This window comes from Pituophis catenifer, unplaced genomic scaffold (assembly GCF_029215685.1).
Source record: "Pituophis catenifer annectens isolate HBS135680 unplaced genomic scaffold, rPitCat1.0.hap2 SCAF_1, whole genome shotgun sequence".
NCBI lineage: Eukaryota > Metazoa > Chordata > Lepidosauria > Squamata > Colubridae > Pituophis > Pituophis catenifer.
Window position 1 is genome coordinate 54,821,628 of NW_027256881.1, and position 18,296 is coordinate 54,839,923.

Below are 18,296 nucleotides of genomic sequence, written 5' to 3' on the forward strand. Positions count from 1 at the left end.
AGAAGAAACAAAATCATTTAAATAGGACTGGACAACTGTTCTAAATACACTACGTAAAAAAACTTGCAAAACCTTTAGTTTTTATTTAGGCTTACTAGAATAATGGACAGACAAAATCATTACCACTCTTTCGTTGCGGTATTATTTCTTGATGATTATACTTGGCTGTCATAGTAGATCCATTTTCCCTTCTAAGCTGCATTTAAGATTAACATGATTCCAACAGAACTGAAGTTACAAAGGCATTGTGGGTGATTATTTGAATGATTAAAAAAAACCACTAACTCTCCAAAGGGAAAAAGTGGTCACTTGTGTTTAGCCAAATATCACACCAGAGTATTTTTTCGTTGTTGTTGAAATGTGATCAGTTATATTTTTGACAGTTGCTGAAATATTTTGATCAAGTGTACTTTTATGTATTACAATCAGTGACCTGAATTATCAATGTTTTACTACCTTACTTTACAAATATTCTGTTTGGCATCAAAAGTAATTACAATCTAGAAAGTAAAATTACATTTTAATGTCATTCATTCATTTATACAGTATATTTCCACACAATGCCCCAAAGGCAGCTTAGTCTTACACGTTTCAATTTTATACTTACTTTCAACAATTGGAATTATTGCTGATACAGTGTAAAACATGAACATCTAAAGCAGCTCCACGCTACTTATGATTAGAGAGTTTGCTCTAGAAATTAAGATGCTGGACTAGGAGCAGGGAAACCTGAGTCTTTATCCTGATTTAAGCATGGAAGTTGACTGGACAGCCTTGGACCATTCACTTTCTCTAAGCCCTTGGAAGTAATGTTAAAACACTTCCAAAAATATTGCCTAGACCAGTGGTTCTCGACTTGTGGGTTACAGAACCCTGGGGAGTCACTATGTCGTCACAGCTTGATATTCTTCAAGCGAAGGCTTGAAGAAATGTTATGATTTAAATAGTAAGTTTTGGGGGTCCTTGACCATGGTCCATGGCCACAAAAGGTATTTAAAGGGGATCCATGATGAAGAAAAGATTGAGAACCACTGGCCTAGATTGCATGTACTTGCAACTGTAGTTGCCAGGAGTCAAGAGTAAGTTGAAAGCAAGCAAGCAAAAAATAATAATACATGGCTTCAAGAAACACTCAAAATATCTAAGGGATTCCACAAAACTCCAGTTTGAGAGTTTCTGATGTAACAGGCTCTATTTTTCTGAAATTATATATCAATCGAACTGAATTATGAAATCTTCAATCCTGGATTGAATTATCAGGGGTAAACCCAATGGAAATAAGTAGGCATTGTTAGTCTTCTGAAATTCTTTCTGCATGGCTTAGCAATCATTTTCAGAAGTATCATAGTGGCAACATTTAACTTTGTGGTTATGATTCAGTCTCAGTTTTTAGCATGCATTTTATTAATTTAATTTAGCTTCCTAGTACACCCACACTGATTTGATATTAGTTGGCAAATAAGAAACTATACTTAATCTAATTTGGATCAAACAAGTAATAACAAAGTTACCACTTCAGAGTTGAGCCAAGTTATAAGCCAAGGAAAGTAATATATTGTATTATAAAGCCATGGTTTCTGATTTTATCTGATGAAAACATAAACTAGCTGCTACAATCTATTAAGTATACATACCAGGGCTGTTTATATGCTTTGAAAATAATTTGGAAAAAATGCTTAAGGTCTGGCACAGGCACAAGCTCAAGCCTTTTCTACTATTCATTAATGCAAGTCAACTTTTCCAGGGTTCTGCGTAAGTCTGGAAAAAAAGTTGCAGTTGTTCGTGAAAGTCTGAAATACTTTTTTCAAATTATTGCCCCAAAGTGTTCATCTCTAGTACAAGGTATGTATACTTGCATAGTAATTATGTAGACATTTTTGTGTAATAAGTTTGTCTGAAAATATATGGTGCAATCTTATACTAAACTGGGAATAAGTTACACTAAACTCAGCAGGGTTTGTTATTATGTAGAAAATTGCACTCATTAACATTCTGTGAAACTGAATAATATGATTGAAGCGAACTATTATTTCAATCACCAGAGTAACGATAATAATTGAGGGATATAAATGTAACAAATGACAATGATAATCTGTAAATACTGCAAAAATACACTAATAATTGATTACAGAACTGTTGCACCAAAAAGTATCAATACATTTTTACTCTTTAATTATATTAAGCATTTCCCTGGAGGCTTCATTAATCAAACACGAAGAGGGTGAAAGAGAAATATAATGCAAAAGATACAGTATACAGTACAAGGAATATATAACACTTTTATGTTCAATATAAAGGTATCTATGGACCAATTAAATTATTAACAAGGTTTTTTCATTGAGTGGGGTGCTCAATGAGAACTTTGGAACGTGGAACTTTGAGAGCATGTTTTGGGCAATATTATAAAACAGATGTGACCATGGGACTGGTCATGATGAAGACTTTACCTGAAGGCAAATGAAGCCTTCAACTATGCTGGATCTCTGTGGAGCCCAAAGGCACTGTTGGAAATACAGATAATGTATGAGGCTGGTGTTTTGTGGCATGTTAGATTGCCATTTATTGTGCTTGACTAAAAGAATCTTTGAATTCAAGTGGGGTGAATTGCCTAATGAGCACCAAGGAGCATATCAGTGATTACATTGTTACTCTCGAGTTTCTTTTGAGATTTCAGGTTTTACAGACATAAATGGAATTTTTAAACATCTGCTTTATTTTGTATTACTGGTGGCAGCACCGCTTTTGGAATTATAAGACAGCTGTTTTTTTTCCTAGGCTTTATGATTAATATAGTAACTTGTTTCAAACACATGTACATGTACAACTCTTGAACCTCAAAAAGCATATGAGCTCCATGAGCTTTGAAAAGGATTTAGCTGATTAGAAGAGAGAAGCTTTGCACACACTCCGATGTACACTATACACTTCTTTCAAAGGTTTTGCACAACCATGCTTAGTAACAACCCTTTCTATCAATATAAATAACAAAATAAAATTTAACTATTAAGAAAGCTAATTTTGGATTAGGAAATAGCAAGCATCAAGGTGCAACTTCATCCTTAAATTTATTAACTACTTTTTGCATGATCTTACAACTAAAAATAAGCTTATAGCCATATTATGTAACTATTCTCCTTAGTCAAAAGTATTCATTAACGAGAGTAACAGTGTTGCTAGATCATGAGAAATATAGATCAGGAAAATTTCTTCTAGCAAAGCTGAAAAAACCATTTTATCATTAAACATTTTATGCAGAGTAAATAAATCTTGCCAAAAGTCCTTAATGATGCTTTAAATTGTTGCGGTTTTAAGTGCAGTTTGACAAGATACTTCATTTAGAAGAAATAAACCATTTGCTGGTTTCTTTGGCTTTTCATTTATATATATAATACTTTTTAAAAATGTATTTTGGATGCAGGTAGCAAACTATAGGTTTGCACATAATTTTTCGGCATCCATGTTGGCTTCTATTGGCCTGCAAGCTAAGTACTCAACTTTTGTTCAGCTGAACTCTCCTCTGGCTTGATGTATTGGCTGTGAAACAGCCTAGCGCCTGCAACAGTCAAAGAAACACATGAAAATACAGCAAAACATCCACAGAGTTTCTGCAATTTCAGTTCTCAAAAGGCAATCATGATCAAATCATCCTGGAGAGTTGAAGATGAGAATGATATCACACACCAAGTGACTTTGTTCCCACCTGCCATAGGAAGAAGGTGCATGTTTTCTGAAGCAGGAGGGGTTGTACATCCAAGCACATATTTCTCCAGGATCTTAACACTTATTGATCTCCTAGCCCCTTCTGGATACAGTGCTTGGGACATGTATAACTGGTGCAATGCTACAGGCTACAGTCTCAACTTACCAAATGGCTTATCCAAACGATCATAGAAAATACTTTGGGAGAAATAAAAGTGCACATTAAATGTCCCAAAGGCTTTTTTTTTTAAAGTGCTTCTGGCATACTTTTTTTTTTAAGTGTCCGCGCACGCACACAGTTTAAAAGTGCTTTTGCTGGAAACCTGAAAATATCCATTTTTGTAGCTTTCATGTCATGTCAAATAAGCAAATTCTACTTTTCAGGGTTTTTTTCAACTGATCATTTTGTGCTTTCAGGGAACTGTCTAAAGCTAACAGCTTCCCAGAGTTCTTTCTCCGTCGCTTTTCTACCTTACTGTTTTTTTCTAGAGAAAGAATTTTAAACAGTTATTTAACAAACTGTATGATCTCTTGATGCATTACAGCTTCACTAAAATACAGGATGAAAAGCTCATTTTGAAGAGACAAAGCCTGTCAAAATGGAGTTAGTTCGAATAATGGTTATTATTGGAGTAACAGAGCAGCTCAAATCCAAGATGTTTCTAATACAAGAAGTATTCAAGCAAGAAATGTTTTACAGTGAAAGCTACTAAGATCTCATTCTTCAGTCACTGCACACTTCCAAACTGTGAACATCTTAGAGCCATGAAGCTTTAGGATGTTAGGTAAAGACAGGGTTCCATGCAGGTAAAAGTCAGGTTTTCCTCATCTGTTTTTGTGAGAGCCTCATCTTAACTGAAACGATGTTCTTCAACAGATGTCATCAACAAGTTTCACTCCATTAATCCCACGATAAGTTACTCGACTTGGACGCACCAAGACTCCATATTTTGGCTTGCAAGTGAAATATCGCTTTTCACCCACAGAGCCATCATTCTTGCCCTTGGCACTCCGAAGTTCCAAGCCAAGCCAAATGCCTGGAGCAAAATTGGTGGGCCCAATGTAGCGAATTGTGCCCATCTCACTGGAGCTGGTCAGGAGGACCTGAGAGCCTTCATGTAATTTCACTGGGGCATCTGTGCTTGTAGTAGTAGTGTTGCTCCAACTACGACGCAAAGAAGAATTTTTTGATCTGGACAGAGAAAAAGAGGCAACAACATTTATTTCTAATTGAAAATTTTTAAAAAAGTAAAATAAAAATACAACATTGCACAGCAAAAGGGAATTGGCCTCCAACGTATCAAATTAAGCCCAAAGACCTCTTTCTACTAAATGATTCTAATTCAATTTCCAAAGCAAAACATGTATCCATTTGACTTATTCTTTGATCAGTTTACTATATTTCTATTCTATCAATGTTATGCAAGAAGAAAATTTTTAAATAATCTTCTTCATTCACATTAAACTGAAAGTCAACAAGATTTTACAGCCCTTTCCTCTAGTCTAAATGATCTTATTAGCTGTGAAAGAGCTAAATATGCCAAAATTCTGTATAAGAAGGAAAAAAATACATGGCTTTCCTGTTGCAATCCCAATAGTTTATCAGTTTGTCATGTGACAAATACACTCCCTATATTTTAAAAACAAGAATGTTAAAATCAAGTTAAGTATTTAATGTTACTTCCAGTGCAGTCTAAGCAAGGTTCCAATAAAAAGCAACACAAAGTATGGAAGATGAGAGAGGCAAGCATTTAAAAAATGTTAGTCATTTAGTCTAGCATGAGCTGACAGGAATGTGGCAATATAGACCTAGATTTTTTACCATCTTGAGTTATTCACTTCAGAATAGATTACTGCTTGTTTTTAACAACTATCAACCACTGCTGCATGACAATTCATAGATATGCAGAACATCATTGGCATTGTTTTTCTTACAGACATTCAGAAATAGATATGGGATTTGCATGCATATACCAAAATGATTCCTTACTCATGAAGATTCATGCCTCCTCAGATAAAAGGGGATTTTAAATCTTCTAACCTCAGAAAATTAGGAATATATACATTCTGTTCTTTCTTCTATAAAGTCACTTACTTGACAAAGAAATTTCTCCTGTTTATCTCTTTTTGTGAAGCTGCAGAGGTTGTGCTAAAACTTCGTTGGAAACCTGAATGAAAAAAAAAGCAAAATAAGCTTTTAATTGAACATGCAATACATTTCTATGGTGATCTTGTAACTATGAATCTTCAGGTATTTTGGATGATGAGAAAAAACTGAGGTCAGCAGAAAAAGCCAATGAAGAAGGCTACACAAAAAGCCAATGAAGATCTGTAAACAAAGAAAGTATACTGAGAACGGAAAGCAGGATGGGTCACAAGAAGCTAATTGATAAATAGCTCTAGCAGTAGACAGGATGTTGAAGAAGCTAACGCTCAGAATAAATTGAGGTTGTCAAAAGATACTAAAGAAATCAAAATGGTTTATTAAGATAAACTCAAAATAATAGGGGAAAAAGAAGTTTGCTAACTGCTTGATAAACACAGCAAAATCTAACAAATAACAAAGGAAATCTACTCTGAATCTTTTTTTATCATTCCATGGAGAGGAAGCTTCAACATGGTCATGGAATATTCTCCATTAATATGTTTAAATCTCCAGATTAGCTGCTTCCTCTGGGGTAATGAAAGAACTCGCCACCAATGTGGTCAAGTGTTTATCTGTAAGTAATACTGGGGAACTGGTAAAGTGTCAGTTAACTAGAAGAGAACTAAATCTCCATCTACCAAAAGGAGAAAAAAGAGGAACCAGGGAACTACAACCTGGCCAGTCTGACACTTAAGCCTGGGAAGAGACAGAACAAATTGTAAAGGTTTGCACCTTGAAAATAATGCACTAAGAAGCAGGTGTTAGTATGGACTTGTCAAGAACAAGCCCAATCACCTTTTGATGTAGTAACTTCTTTAGTACTTTGTAATTATATAGATGTAATTACAGCAAAGATTTTTATAAAATCCCCTCTCCTGTGATATTTTGATTAACGTTGGCCACAGTTGGTCAACTGTGGGCTGGTTAGCATCACAATTATATGACAACACAGTTGGCTCAAAAGTGCACTTATCAATGAATCATATCAAGATGAAGAAAGGTATCAATTGAAGTGCTGCACAAACTGGAAAGAGCTATTATGTCCCACGATGTGTGTTAGTCAAACTTCACCTTAAGCAATCTATCTAATTCTGAGAACTCTAAAAAGGATTCATAGAAAAATTCAGAGGAGAACAATGAAGATGATGTAGGGATAGAAATTAAGAAACTATGTTAACTTAATCCTGAGAAGACTGAAGCAGGATATGATAGCATTCTTTAAAATAGGTGAAAATATGTCAAAGCAAAAGAATTGTTCTCCATTCAGGTTCCAAGTATAAGACATGGATTCATGAATTTGAGATGCAAGAAGGCAGATTCCAATTTAATGCTAAAGGGAAAATGAGAGCAATTCAAAAATGGAGCTAATTTGCAGAAGTGAAGTCTCAATTGCTCAGTGTATTAAAATGGAAACTAGACAGCCATCTTTCACAGATGATTCAATTTGCATTTCGGCATTAAGTTGGGTATTGGTTTTGAAAGCGTATATGGCCCCTTTCACTTCCAACATTCCCAGCCACTTAACTAGTTACTAGTTAATATTTATGAATATATTGATATACACACTTTTAAAAAACACAGCACAAAAAAACTAAAGTAGTTAATTTCTAATTTGCTATCCCTAATGATTCAGTCTGTGTTGAAAATATAATTGTTTTTTCTAACATGAAACTTTCAACTTAATCTCTGAACTGAAATACTTAAAATAACGGACACTTGTGGATTGATCTTCAATAGATACCTCAGAATTAGAGTACTAACTCTAAATCTATTATTAATATTAGAAAACTAATAATAAACCACACACTTTGGATTTTATACAAAAAAATGTACGATAAGCTTTTAACTGCATTTCACAAAGATATATGTCATAGATCTCTGGAATCTAGGAATATAATCAATAGATCTCTGGAATCTCACAAAAAAATCCACTCTTCTTAAAAAACCATATTTAAATCCAGAAATGCATTGAAAACAAAAGAAAGAAAAAGGACATAACACTTGTATTTTCCTATTCTTTCTCACTTTACATCATCTACAGCAAATATATTTTGTTCAAGAAACTACAATTTCTGTAATTTACATAGGTAACCAAAAACAAAAACAGATTCATGTTGTATTCTTACCAGGGAAAGAATGATTCATTTTACTTGAAGTATCTGTGAGAGATTCTAGTGATCCTGTTAACCTGCAAATGAAATCATGTATTTTTTTTTCTCACTCAAGATAACAAAAGAAAAATAAAAGCAGTGTAATTCTTCCTTTATTCTACTACTGGTAAATATCTTTCAGCATATAACAAAATACTACAGATTGATTTTTCTGAAATCAGAATACAATCTTCCCGAAACTACAGGTAGTCCTTGATTTATGACCATAATTGAGCTCAAAAATTATGTTGTTAAGTGAGACATTTATCAAATTAGTTTTGCCCCATTATATGATCTTTCTTGCCACAGCTGTTAAGTGAATCACTGCAGTTGATAACTTAGGATCCAGTTATTAAGTGAATCTGGCTTTCCCAATGACTTTGTTTGTCAGAAGGCTGCAAAAGGTGATCACATGACCTTGGGACACAGCGACAGTCATAAATATGAACCAGTTGTCAAAAAAAATGTATCATATGATCATGGGGGTGCTGCAAAGTTCATAACTGTGAAAAATGGTTGTAAGTCATATTTTTCAGTGCCGTTATGATTTTGAATGGTCACTAAACAAACTGTTGTAAGTCAAGGACTATCTATAATGCCCTGAAGATGGATTCGCCCTATAGTACTCATAATCCTGAATCAAGATTCCTTTACTAGTTGAAGAAAATTGATCTAACATAATCAAGAAAGGAGTGCTGGGATATCACTGCAGAAAAACTGGTAATGGAAGGCCCAACTGGAAATGGGTCTTTAGAACAGATAAATAGTTTCCCCTTGATTCACACTATCCCCATTATTTTCATTCTCCAGAATGAAAATTCTGGAGAAAATTCAAGAGGGACAGAATAAATATCTATCTATTCCTTAAATGAATAAAGCATTTCAGGGATCAAAAACTCTGTAGCAGCATATGCAGCAACAAAGTATGTATCCTGTAAATCAGCTTTTAGGAGCCCCGTACCAGAATTCTGTTTCTCATCTCTTATGGTTAAGTAGCTATGAATCCCCAACAGCAACCACAGCTAGGAGAATCTCAATTCCAAGATGTGGAAAATATGTAACTTAGACATAAAATTTCTGACACTAGTGGAAGATTATCATGGTTCCAAATCCAACTTCTTGTCAAGCTAGCGGCTAATACAGACTTTTTAACTGACGCTTCTTTGTTTTCTTTTTTCTCTATAAAGAAATCTATTGTTTCTGCTGAATCCAGGTCATTCTTTTATGCTGTCTGTGTCAGTGTTAATTTCAATTTTCCACTGCACGTTCTCCAAGATACTCCTCAACCTAACCATCCTTTAGCCTCATTTGCCAATATTTCCCCTTCTTTTCCCACCATGATATTTTCTCTTCTACTCTCCATGCCACGTCAAAGTCCCTCTCATTCACAACACTGAATAGTGTTTGCTAGGGTACATCACAATTTAGCTAATGGTAACCAAAGTGCCACCAAAGCAGTGTCAGCTCTGAATGCCCACATAGATAGATCTGTTTCCAACCTGTCTCCCCAATCATTTAATTCTGCTTTATGGCACTAGAGGTTAAAGGAAGATTTCAGAAATCTTTCTTTCAATTATGAGATTGCATATACTGACATTAGATGCAACTACTTCTATTTAAAAAATTTCAAAATACAACTCAGCTTTATTGACTATCTCACATTAGTCTTAAAGACTTGTTAGTTTCTTTGGCCAAGCTTATATAAGAATAAGGATAATAAAAATTGAATAGATGAGAATATTGCACTGATGATGTTATCTAGTTTGATAATGAAATCTCTACAAGAAACCACCAAGCTCAGAGAGCACCAAGGACCTACAGTTTGGCAAGAGTGACACCTAGGCTTCTCTCCAACTGGAAAAGGTTTCTGAATGAAAGTAATACAATAAAAATAATTGCTGCTGAAACCACAGTCTATGGCACTTACTTTTGCACTCTAGATGGTGGTGCAAAAACACCATATCTGGGGAGACATCTGAAGTACTGTATTCCTGCAACTGAGCCATCATTCTTGCCACGAGGTTTATCCAGTTCTATGCCATACCAAAGCCCTGCAACAAGAAATACTGTATTTTTTGGACTGTAAGACGCACTGGAGTATAAAGACGCACCAAGATTTCGAAGAGGTAAACAAGAAAAAAAAACCTGTTTTTGCCCTCCCCGATCCCCAGGAGCAGGTTGAAGGCCTCCCAAACCCTCTGTGCATCCCGTTTTTGTGAAAAATGGGCCGGTTTGGGAGGCCTGCAGAGTGCTCCTGGAGGCTGGGAAGGGAAAAAACACACCCATTTTTGCAAAAAACAGGCCCATTTTTTGCAAAAAAAATGACCCCTTTTTGGCCTCCCAAACCCCCCACGTGTTGTGTTTTTGCCCTCCCCAACTCCCAGGAGCACTCTGCAGGCCTCCCAAACCCTCTGCGTGCCCCGTTTTTGTGAAAAAACAGGCCTATTTTCACAAAAATGGGACGTGCTGGGTAGGGTTTCGGGAGGCCAAAAATGGCTGTATTTGGTGTATAAAACACACCAACATTTCCACCCTCTGTTGGGGGGGGGGGGGTAGTGTGTCTTATACTCCGAAAAGTACAGTACCTTTTTTCCCCCCAAAACGGGGTATTATTGTCCATTAAAAAGTTTCATTTGAAAAGAAATGCTCCTTGCATTTTGAATCTGCAGAACCAAAGGAGGGGGAAAGCTGTTTCAAATAAATAAATCAGCTTCAGTAAACTATCCAGACAATGGTGTTCTCTCATAATTTGTTTCAGCTTGTATTTTAGCATTTAACTCCACTACATATACAAAGAAGCTGATGGAATAAGGAGAGGAAAGTAGGGTATCAATTGCTAAATACTGCAATTCAATCTAGGGAAGAACAATAAAGCTTTAAAATCAGACTTTTCAATTTACAATCAGTGCTTCAGAGGCAACAGTTACATCTGCAAGTTTATCAGTAACTACGCATTTAAATAAGTTTTAGGAAACTGTACTTTAAATTCTCTCAGCTGGAGTGAAATATTACGGAGTGCAATCTTTTGAAAAAAGAGAAGACATGCTCAATTATTGTTGCTGACTAGCAACTTGACTTCTTCAGCCTTTTTGTTAGGACAGTCATTTTTTTCTATTAATTTTTCCAATATGTAACCAATCAGGTGAAAAAATAATGTCTCTAGGTGTTCTGTTATCTACTCTGGTAAAGTAGGTACAGAATAAACTCTAATAACAAACAGACTCTTTACCCTATCTACCACTTTCAATATGTTCTTTCATCTATTAAAAAAATAGAAGTCAATTTATTTATTCGTTCATTTCTTCCTTAATGTAATAAAATAGCAGCTTATGTAGAATATAAAATAAGTGAAAACATCCAAGGCTTAACTAAAATCCGAAGAGGAACTATCCAAAACAACATAAAAAAGAGATAACAATAAATAGCTAACCAAGCTAAAAGTCAGAATTCCAGATGATAACCATTTATCAACCATGATGACTGATAGCATTTTAACTTAACATTTCATGGATTTTTCAAAATAAAATAAGCAGGAAGCTAAATGTTCTGCTTTCTATAAAGGCAGTAATTTACACTCAACACAAAATTAAAATGATTTTTTTACTTACTATACAAGATGCCTGTGATTAAAATATTGCATACAAAGTACCTTATTAGTATATATAGATTGACTAATAGGATTGTCATCATCTTACTTTTTTTTTTTTTCAAGAGGATAAGGACTTTCCAATAAGACAATCTGGCCAGTTATTCATATTCCAGAAATGCACATATTAAATTACTACAATGTACATAAAAAACTATTTTGAAAATTTTAAAAATTATAACATGAAATCATTTTAATCAGTTAGGTCCTCTCCAATGTATCTCTACTGTGTTCCATCCTGATATATTTCTGGACACAATTTAAATGCTTGAGAAATTCCTTCATCATTTCCAACAGGAAAACAAAAGTTTATTCTACACTAATGTATTTGTTACCAATTAATAATTTGAGTTTTAACTAGTAACTTAATTTATAATACAATTAGCTAATTAATAAAACTAATTGTTACTATTGGTTTTTAGTGTGATTTCTATTGGTTTTTACTGTAAATCTTCATTTAATTAATATTCTATTTTTTTTATGGAAATCACATTACATATTTTAATGGCAACTGTAAAGCAAACATGATAAACAGTAAAGTTACCTGGTGCAAACTTGGTTGTCCCATAGAATCTAACTATTCCAGTTCTTTGTCCTACCACCAATACTCTTTCTCCAATCTGAATTTCCCCTTCATCAAATGCATTTTGCTTTGCAGATAGAAAAGTATTATTTCCTTCTGTACAGTTGGGTTCATAAAATGCAAGAGATATACAAATTACATTAAATAAGAAAATACCTATGAACTCATTATTCGCATACAGGCTCATCACAGTTATGCTCTAACAGAATTAAACAGAATTACAGTATAAGAACTAATATATTATATCTGTATGATTTTTAAATTTAGCAAAGACAATTGCCTACAAATATAGGAAATTAAGATTGGTACTATATGAGAGGCTTATATCATATTACTTTACAATTCACTTCAAATATGTGAAATCTAAACAATTTCAGCCAAAGAAATTCTTAGCTCCGGCTACCATTTGTGATAATCTGTTTTCTTCCACAGATGTCCTAATGATTTTTAGATAAGATATAGTTATTTCCCAGGGTTGCATAAAGCAGCCAGAACCATCTGTCCTCAAAGCAACAAAGCAGCTGCCTCCTGTGAAAAGCTAAGATAGCTGCTTTGAAAATTAAGCTTAGTTATCTATGCATGCAGAGAGACCACAATTGGAGCACTCTCTGATATTTGGAGAACATAAGAAAAGTTGGGAAAATTGCTTTTTTCTCTTTAAGTATAAACTAGATAAATGAAGTTTACACACAGTTTACATAAGGCCCATAGCTGGGCTGCTGATTTGAGGTCAACTGCACTTACCAAATATTCCCTTGCCACTTCACTCACACTTCTTAGGAATAACAAAATTTACCAGGAAGATCTCAAGAATTATAGAATGTAATAGCTGCATTAGAGTTTAGATATGTAATCTTCCCATATCTCTATCCTTATAATGGTCTATTACAACAAGTAATTGAGCAGAAATTATACCAGCCATAGATTTGGATGAATTTGGGTGGTCTTTCATGTTTTCCTTCTTCTTATTACTTGTGGAATTACATTTCTTGGGACAATTCACCTTGCTATCTAATGATACAGTTGAGGATGAAGAGCTACTGAATCCAAGGTAATTTGCTAAAAATAATAAAACAAAGTTATTCAGCTAGAAAGCAGATAAACACATGAAAGAAGTGTCTATTTGTCACATTTTTCATTCCTTGTGAGCATAAAACTAACTGATCATGATGGACACCACTTAGTTTTTCAAGTCTATGTTACTAGTATGTAATACTTGTTAAGCCTAGAGCATAAATGTAAAAATAATGCAGCCTTAAGTAATAAAAAATCTCGGTTCTTTGCTTTTGATAGCTAGTCTATTAAATCTTTGATGAGAAACAGGGGGAATGACATTTTGTGGATGAATTATGAAGTGCATGGACTAGTGCCTACAGCATGCTGTTATGCATCATATTAATATTAAAATCCTGTCTATAAAGTAAGATTGGAAGGTAAATCACTTTCATTTCAATTTGTGAAATGTTGATGTACAAGCTCCTTATCAAGATTTATGTCTATCTGTCTCTTCTTTTTATAACTTCCTCTTCTGGCACTTTTCACCTGACAGTAAAGATTTTGATGATTAGGCCTGAGGTAATTCATCCATAGACCTGGAGATAATGCAAGTTTTTCTTTTAGTTACAAACAGAATGTGGGCTTTAGGATGTACAAGTACCAAATATGGAAAACATCACAAAGAGCTTTCAAGTAGCTGCAGCTGCTTGTAACATGTACCCTTGCAGTATGTACCCTTAATCACAATCTATATAATATTAGGTCCTTGAACTAGTATTTTGTTAAACATCCTGAAATCTTCAGGAAGGTTCACAATCTTTACAAGAGAATGTCCTATTTCATGAACAATGTAGAACATAATGAAAAATTACAGTGCAATGAAAGGGATGGAGCATATCCAACAAGAGGGAGCTCAAATCACCAGGCATTTTACCAGTCACACCCCATTCTATTCCATTAGACCTCAATAAATGCTGCTGTCTTGGTATTAAAAGGGTATATTATAAGGATAACTTCAGAAACATTAAAATAATGAAATATGGAGGTCCTGAGCCCTTTTTGACTCCCAATGAGGAAGAAATCTGACAGAGACATAAAGTTTAGCACTCCATCAGTGATGGCCAAAGTGTATATGTTAACCATGTAAAACTCATGTTTCCTCCTTTTTTAAGTATTCAGTTCATTTCTCTGTGGGGTTTAATTTAGTCTCTTGTTTGATTTAATATGGTGAATTTATTCAGATTTATTTATTTATATTTTATCAATGTATTTATTTTGTTGCATTTCACTGCATTAGTTGTATGGATTGCCTTGAGATCCATAGCATTCACTTATTTATGAACACTGTGACTATAATTATCTGTGCATTTAAAATTATTATTTATACTGTCAATTAATAATCTTATTCACAGCTCCATTGATCTCCTTTCCTCTTGCACTTTTCTGAGGCAAAACTAAAGTATTCCATTTTGAAAACCGTTGCTTCTCTTTTGCCCTGCCTCAGGAATAAGGTCAATAAAGTTACTGCCCTCACATGAAGACAGCAATTGCTGCTGTGGTTGGGTGCAGCAGCTGTAATCTCCAGCAAACTCTGTGGTCAGAGGCCAACTCAGCCTTGGTGCAGTATTTGAATCACAGAATGAGAAGAATGGGCAAAGGCCACTAGACATGACTTGCAGCCTCTCAACCAAAGTATCAGAAGGTGGACTCAGCACTAAGCAATAGGCAACCTGCTCTGCCTTGAAACATCACATTCATCTCTGCCCATGTGCAGACTGCCCACACCCAGCTCCACTTCCATCATCACCTCCCATCTTTCCTCTCCCTGTGGGCAAATAGAGCAGCCACCAACTAGGAATTCTAGGAACCAATTCTAGGAACCAATGAAACTGTGCATGCTCTTCCGAGCTTCTGGGAGAGTTTGGATTAATAGCACCTACATAATTTAGAAAGTTTAGCTTGGTGAGGGCTAAGGAACTACCCAAAGTAGAGGACTCCCTAAAGCCATTGGCCACTTTTCCAAGACATTTTTGCTAGGAGCTTACCAATGGGAAAAGTGAAATTTGGCCTTCTACAAAGTTAATATTCCCTTCACCAAATAAGCTAAAAATAAATCAGTTTAGCTTTAGCTGTTCTCTGCACAGCTAAACAGAAATAGCACGGGAGCATAAAGCCCAGCAGCGTTTGAGACAAAATAACCCTCCAGTGGACCAACTAAGGTCCAACACATTACTGACTTCTGAACACTCTTCCTCCATATGCATAAGAATATCCATTTGATTCAAAAGCAGTTTATGGCTGAAATAATGATGAATTATGATTCTATGTTTTACCTCATTAGGCTTCCAGCCAAGCACTCCTATATATAAATAAGTGCCACTGAAAAAGAATTATATATCCTGGCATAAGCAAACACGATTTTCAAGGTATGAAGAACTTTATCTAAAATTACTAAAACAGTATCATTATAGATTTCCCTTATCTAGACCAAATATAACAGCCAAAAATATCTGGAAGACACATTACCTTGTTTACCTGATACAGTTTTCTTTACTTCTTCACTGACTACAAATGTGGAATTGGAAATACCATCTTTTCTTGATAAGCCTGTAAGCCAAACCAAACCTATGAAGCCACCACAGTCTAAGTAACATATCCAAACATCTTTATACATATAACAATTAAACATGTAAACAGATATTTATACATATCCTTTATTTTCCTCTAAAGGATAATGGAATATTGAAAGACTCAAGGGTAAACTCACCTATAGGTGCATGAAGCCCTTTCTTACATTTCACAAGCCAATAAAATCAATATTACATCAACATGCCTTCTTCAATTTTCAGTTAAAGAGATCTCAAGAGATACAGTAGCAACTAGATCATCCATGACCCTTGGGTAAACATTTTAGAGATACTGCCTTAACAGATTCCTCAATGCCTTCACAAATGGCAGAGCTTCTAATATACTTGAAAAGTTCTTAAAACTTCAAAGAGAGATTAAGAAAAATATCTGCCTTGAAAACAGCTCATGTTGAACTACTGTATAGTTCAGTTGAACATTATGAGTTGATTACAGGAGATTTTTTAAAGATACTTTTATTATGTTATAAATGCTTTATGTTTTATTAAATTCACCAAATTTCAATTCTAAGGAAGTCATCCCGGATTTTTGTGAGTTACCCATTTGAGGTACCTTGGTCTAAAAACTGTTGCCCTATGATGCACTATATTGCCCTATATTGCCCAGTTAAAGGTTAAGGGAACAAGTATTTTAGTAGTACATAAATAGATGGGTCTGCTTTTAAATCAACTATAGAAGATTTTAAGCAAAGCTCTTTCACATTATAACAATTGTAACCTGTCATTTGTATAAGCTAGCCCAAAACATATTTGAAATACCGAAGCCTATTTTTTAAACAGGAATTTAAAAGCATTGTACAACATAAGCAATTATTTGCCAAAAGAATATGCATGTAAAGTATACAACCTTCCATGCAAACAAAACAACAATGCTTAGCAATATTTCACTTAGCCTCTAAAAATATACATGATTGAATATTAATAACATGCTTTAATTTTTTAAAAGAAAGTGAAAATTCCTTTAAAAAATTCAGAAAAAAATCCAAAACACAAAGAAAAGATCAGAGAACTTGTCCAGTGCATTGAGCACATATTTTGCATTAAAAGTTTTGAGCTTTAGGGCTGGGAAAGACTCTTATCTAAATTCTAAAACAGCTACAGATGGGTAATGTCTGTTAAATATGCCAAGGAAGCAAAGTAATTAAAATAGGAGAAAACACTCATTAGTACTGAATATCAATGCATGTTGGATTTGTTCCTAATTAATCTTTGTCAACCTAATATTATAATACATTTTATTGCTTAAGTCTCTGAAAACAAAGGCTACCTACAAACTATGAATTTTGATTTTAGTCTGTAAATTGTTACACTTTCTGAAGTGTTTTTTTTACTTCAAAATAAAATGTCCCCATGCTTACCAGAATTCACTTTAGAGGTTATGTGGGTTACATCAATTTTCTTGGATTTGATTATAGACGATGGTCGTGAGGAAGAAGCTTTTGTACTTTTTTTGTGTCCAGAAATTTTACTTATTTTAGAGAGTGGTGCAAAGATACCTGGCAGAAAAGATACATGATAAGGTACTAATCCTTTTTTAAAGAGGCTTGTACAGTACATTTTCATGTGTAAAGAAAACTTGAAAGTAATATAAGGAAAGAGGCAATCAAACAAAACATTGCAAGTAGTCTTTGATTTATGACCGCAATTGAGATTGGAATTTCCAATGTGGTAGTAAAGCAAGACAACACATGACTCCATCAGTTAGTGATGGCAATCCCAATACTCCTCATTAACATTGTTAAACAAACTCCAGTGGTTCTTAGCCAAGGATTCAAGTCAAGCCATTCTGAGCTTGGTTCCTTCCAGCCACGTGCCTCAATAAGACAAGAGACTGCCTCCAACTCTCCCCACTTGCCTATGTCCCACCATTTCTGACCTTCTGGCTGCCCTGTACCCTGCCTAGTGGGATGGCAAGCAGCTCCATAAATACACAGCTCTGGGGCTGCTTGCTATGTTGTAGTTCTGGGCTGCAACTGCCTCAGCCTGGTCCAACAATATGGTACAAATCTGAAACACCTGGGAAGCCCCAGCATTCACCCAGCTGCCTTCTCTCCCAATTCCCCACACCAACCTTTCATCTTTTGCATTCAGCTGTTGTGAGGCTGGGAACCACATGTAGGAAATGTGAGCCAACCCTAAACCAAAGCCTGGTGCCTTCCCATTGGGGGAAATCACTTCCAACCTTCCTCATTGCCTGGCATTCTAATTTGCACTACACTGCAGGACTGGGTTTGGGGGTGGGGGGGGTATGTTTAGGAAGCATTTGCCAGAGTGGCTGGAGCAGTTGGGGTGAAGCAGTTGCAGGTCCGAAAAGAAACAGCAAAGGCAGCAAGGTGCTTGTACTTCAGCTGAAAGCTCAATGTGGGGAACTGGGAAAGGCGGCTGTTGGGCAAAGGAATATTTGCCAGCCCTTCCCAGGCACTGCAGATTG

General features: G+C 35.1%; 1 protein-coding gene across 3 annotated transcripts in view; it reads right to left on the reverse strand.

Moving 5' to 3' along the window:
- Nucleotides 1–3,140: 3,140 nt before the first annotated feature.
- CLIP4 (CAP-Gly domain containing linker protein family member 4) overlaps nt 3,141–18,296 on the reverse strand; it is a 50,723-nt gene continuing 35,567 nt past the window's right edge. For all 3 annotated transcript variants that reach the window (XM_070932440.1, XM_070932441.1, XM_070932442.1), the window contains exons 9-16: nt 17,224–17,361; nt 15,747–15,827; nt 13,140–13,283; nt 12,186–12,320; nt 9,923–10,046; nt 7,972–8,033; nt 5,795–5,867; nt 3,141–4,891 (exon numbers count right to left, since the gene is read on the reverse strand). In XM_070932440.1, the coding sequence (XP_070788541.1) occupies nt 4,570–4,891; nt 5,795–5,867; nt 7,972–8,033; nt 9,923–10,046; nt 12,186–12,320; nt 13,140–13,283; nt 15,747–15,827; nt 17,224–17,361 (1,079 nt within the window). In that variant the 3' untranslated portion in view covers nt 3,141–4,569. The remainder of the gene's footprint in view (nt 4,892–5,794; nt 5,868–7,971; nt 8,034–9,922; nt 10,047–12,185; nt 12,321–13,139; nt 13,284–15,746; nt 15,828–17,223; nt 17,362–18,296) is intronic.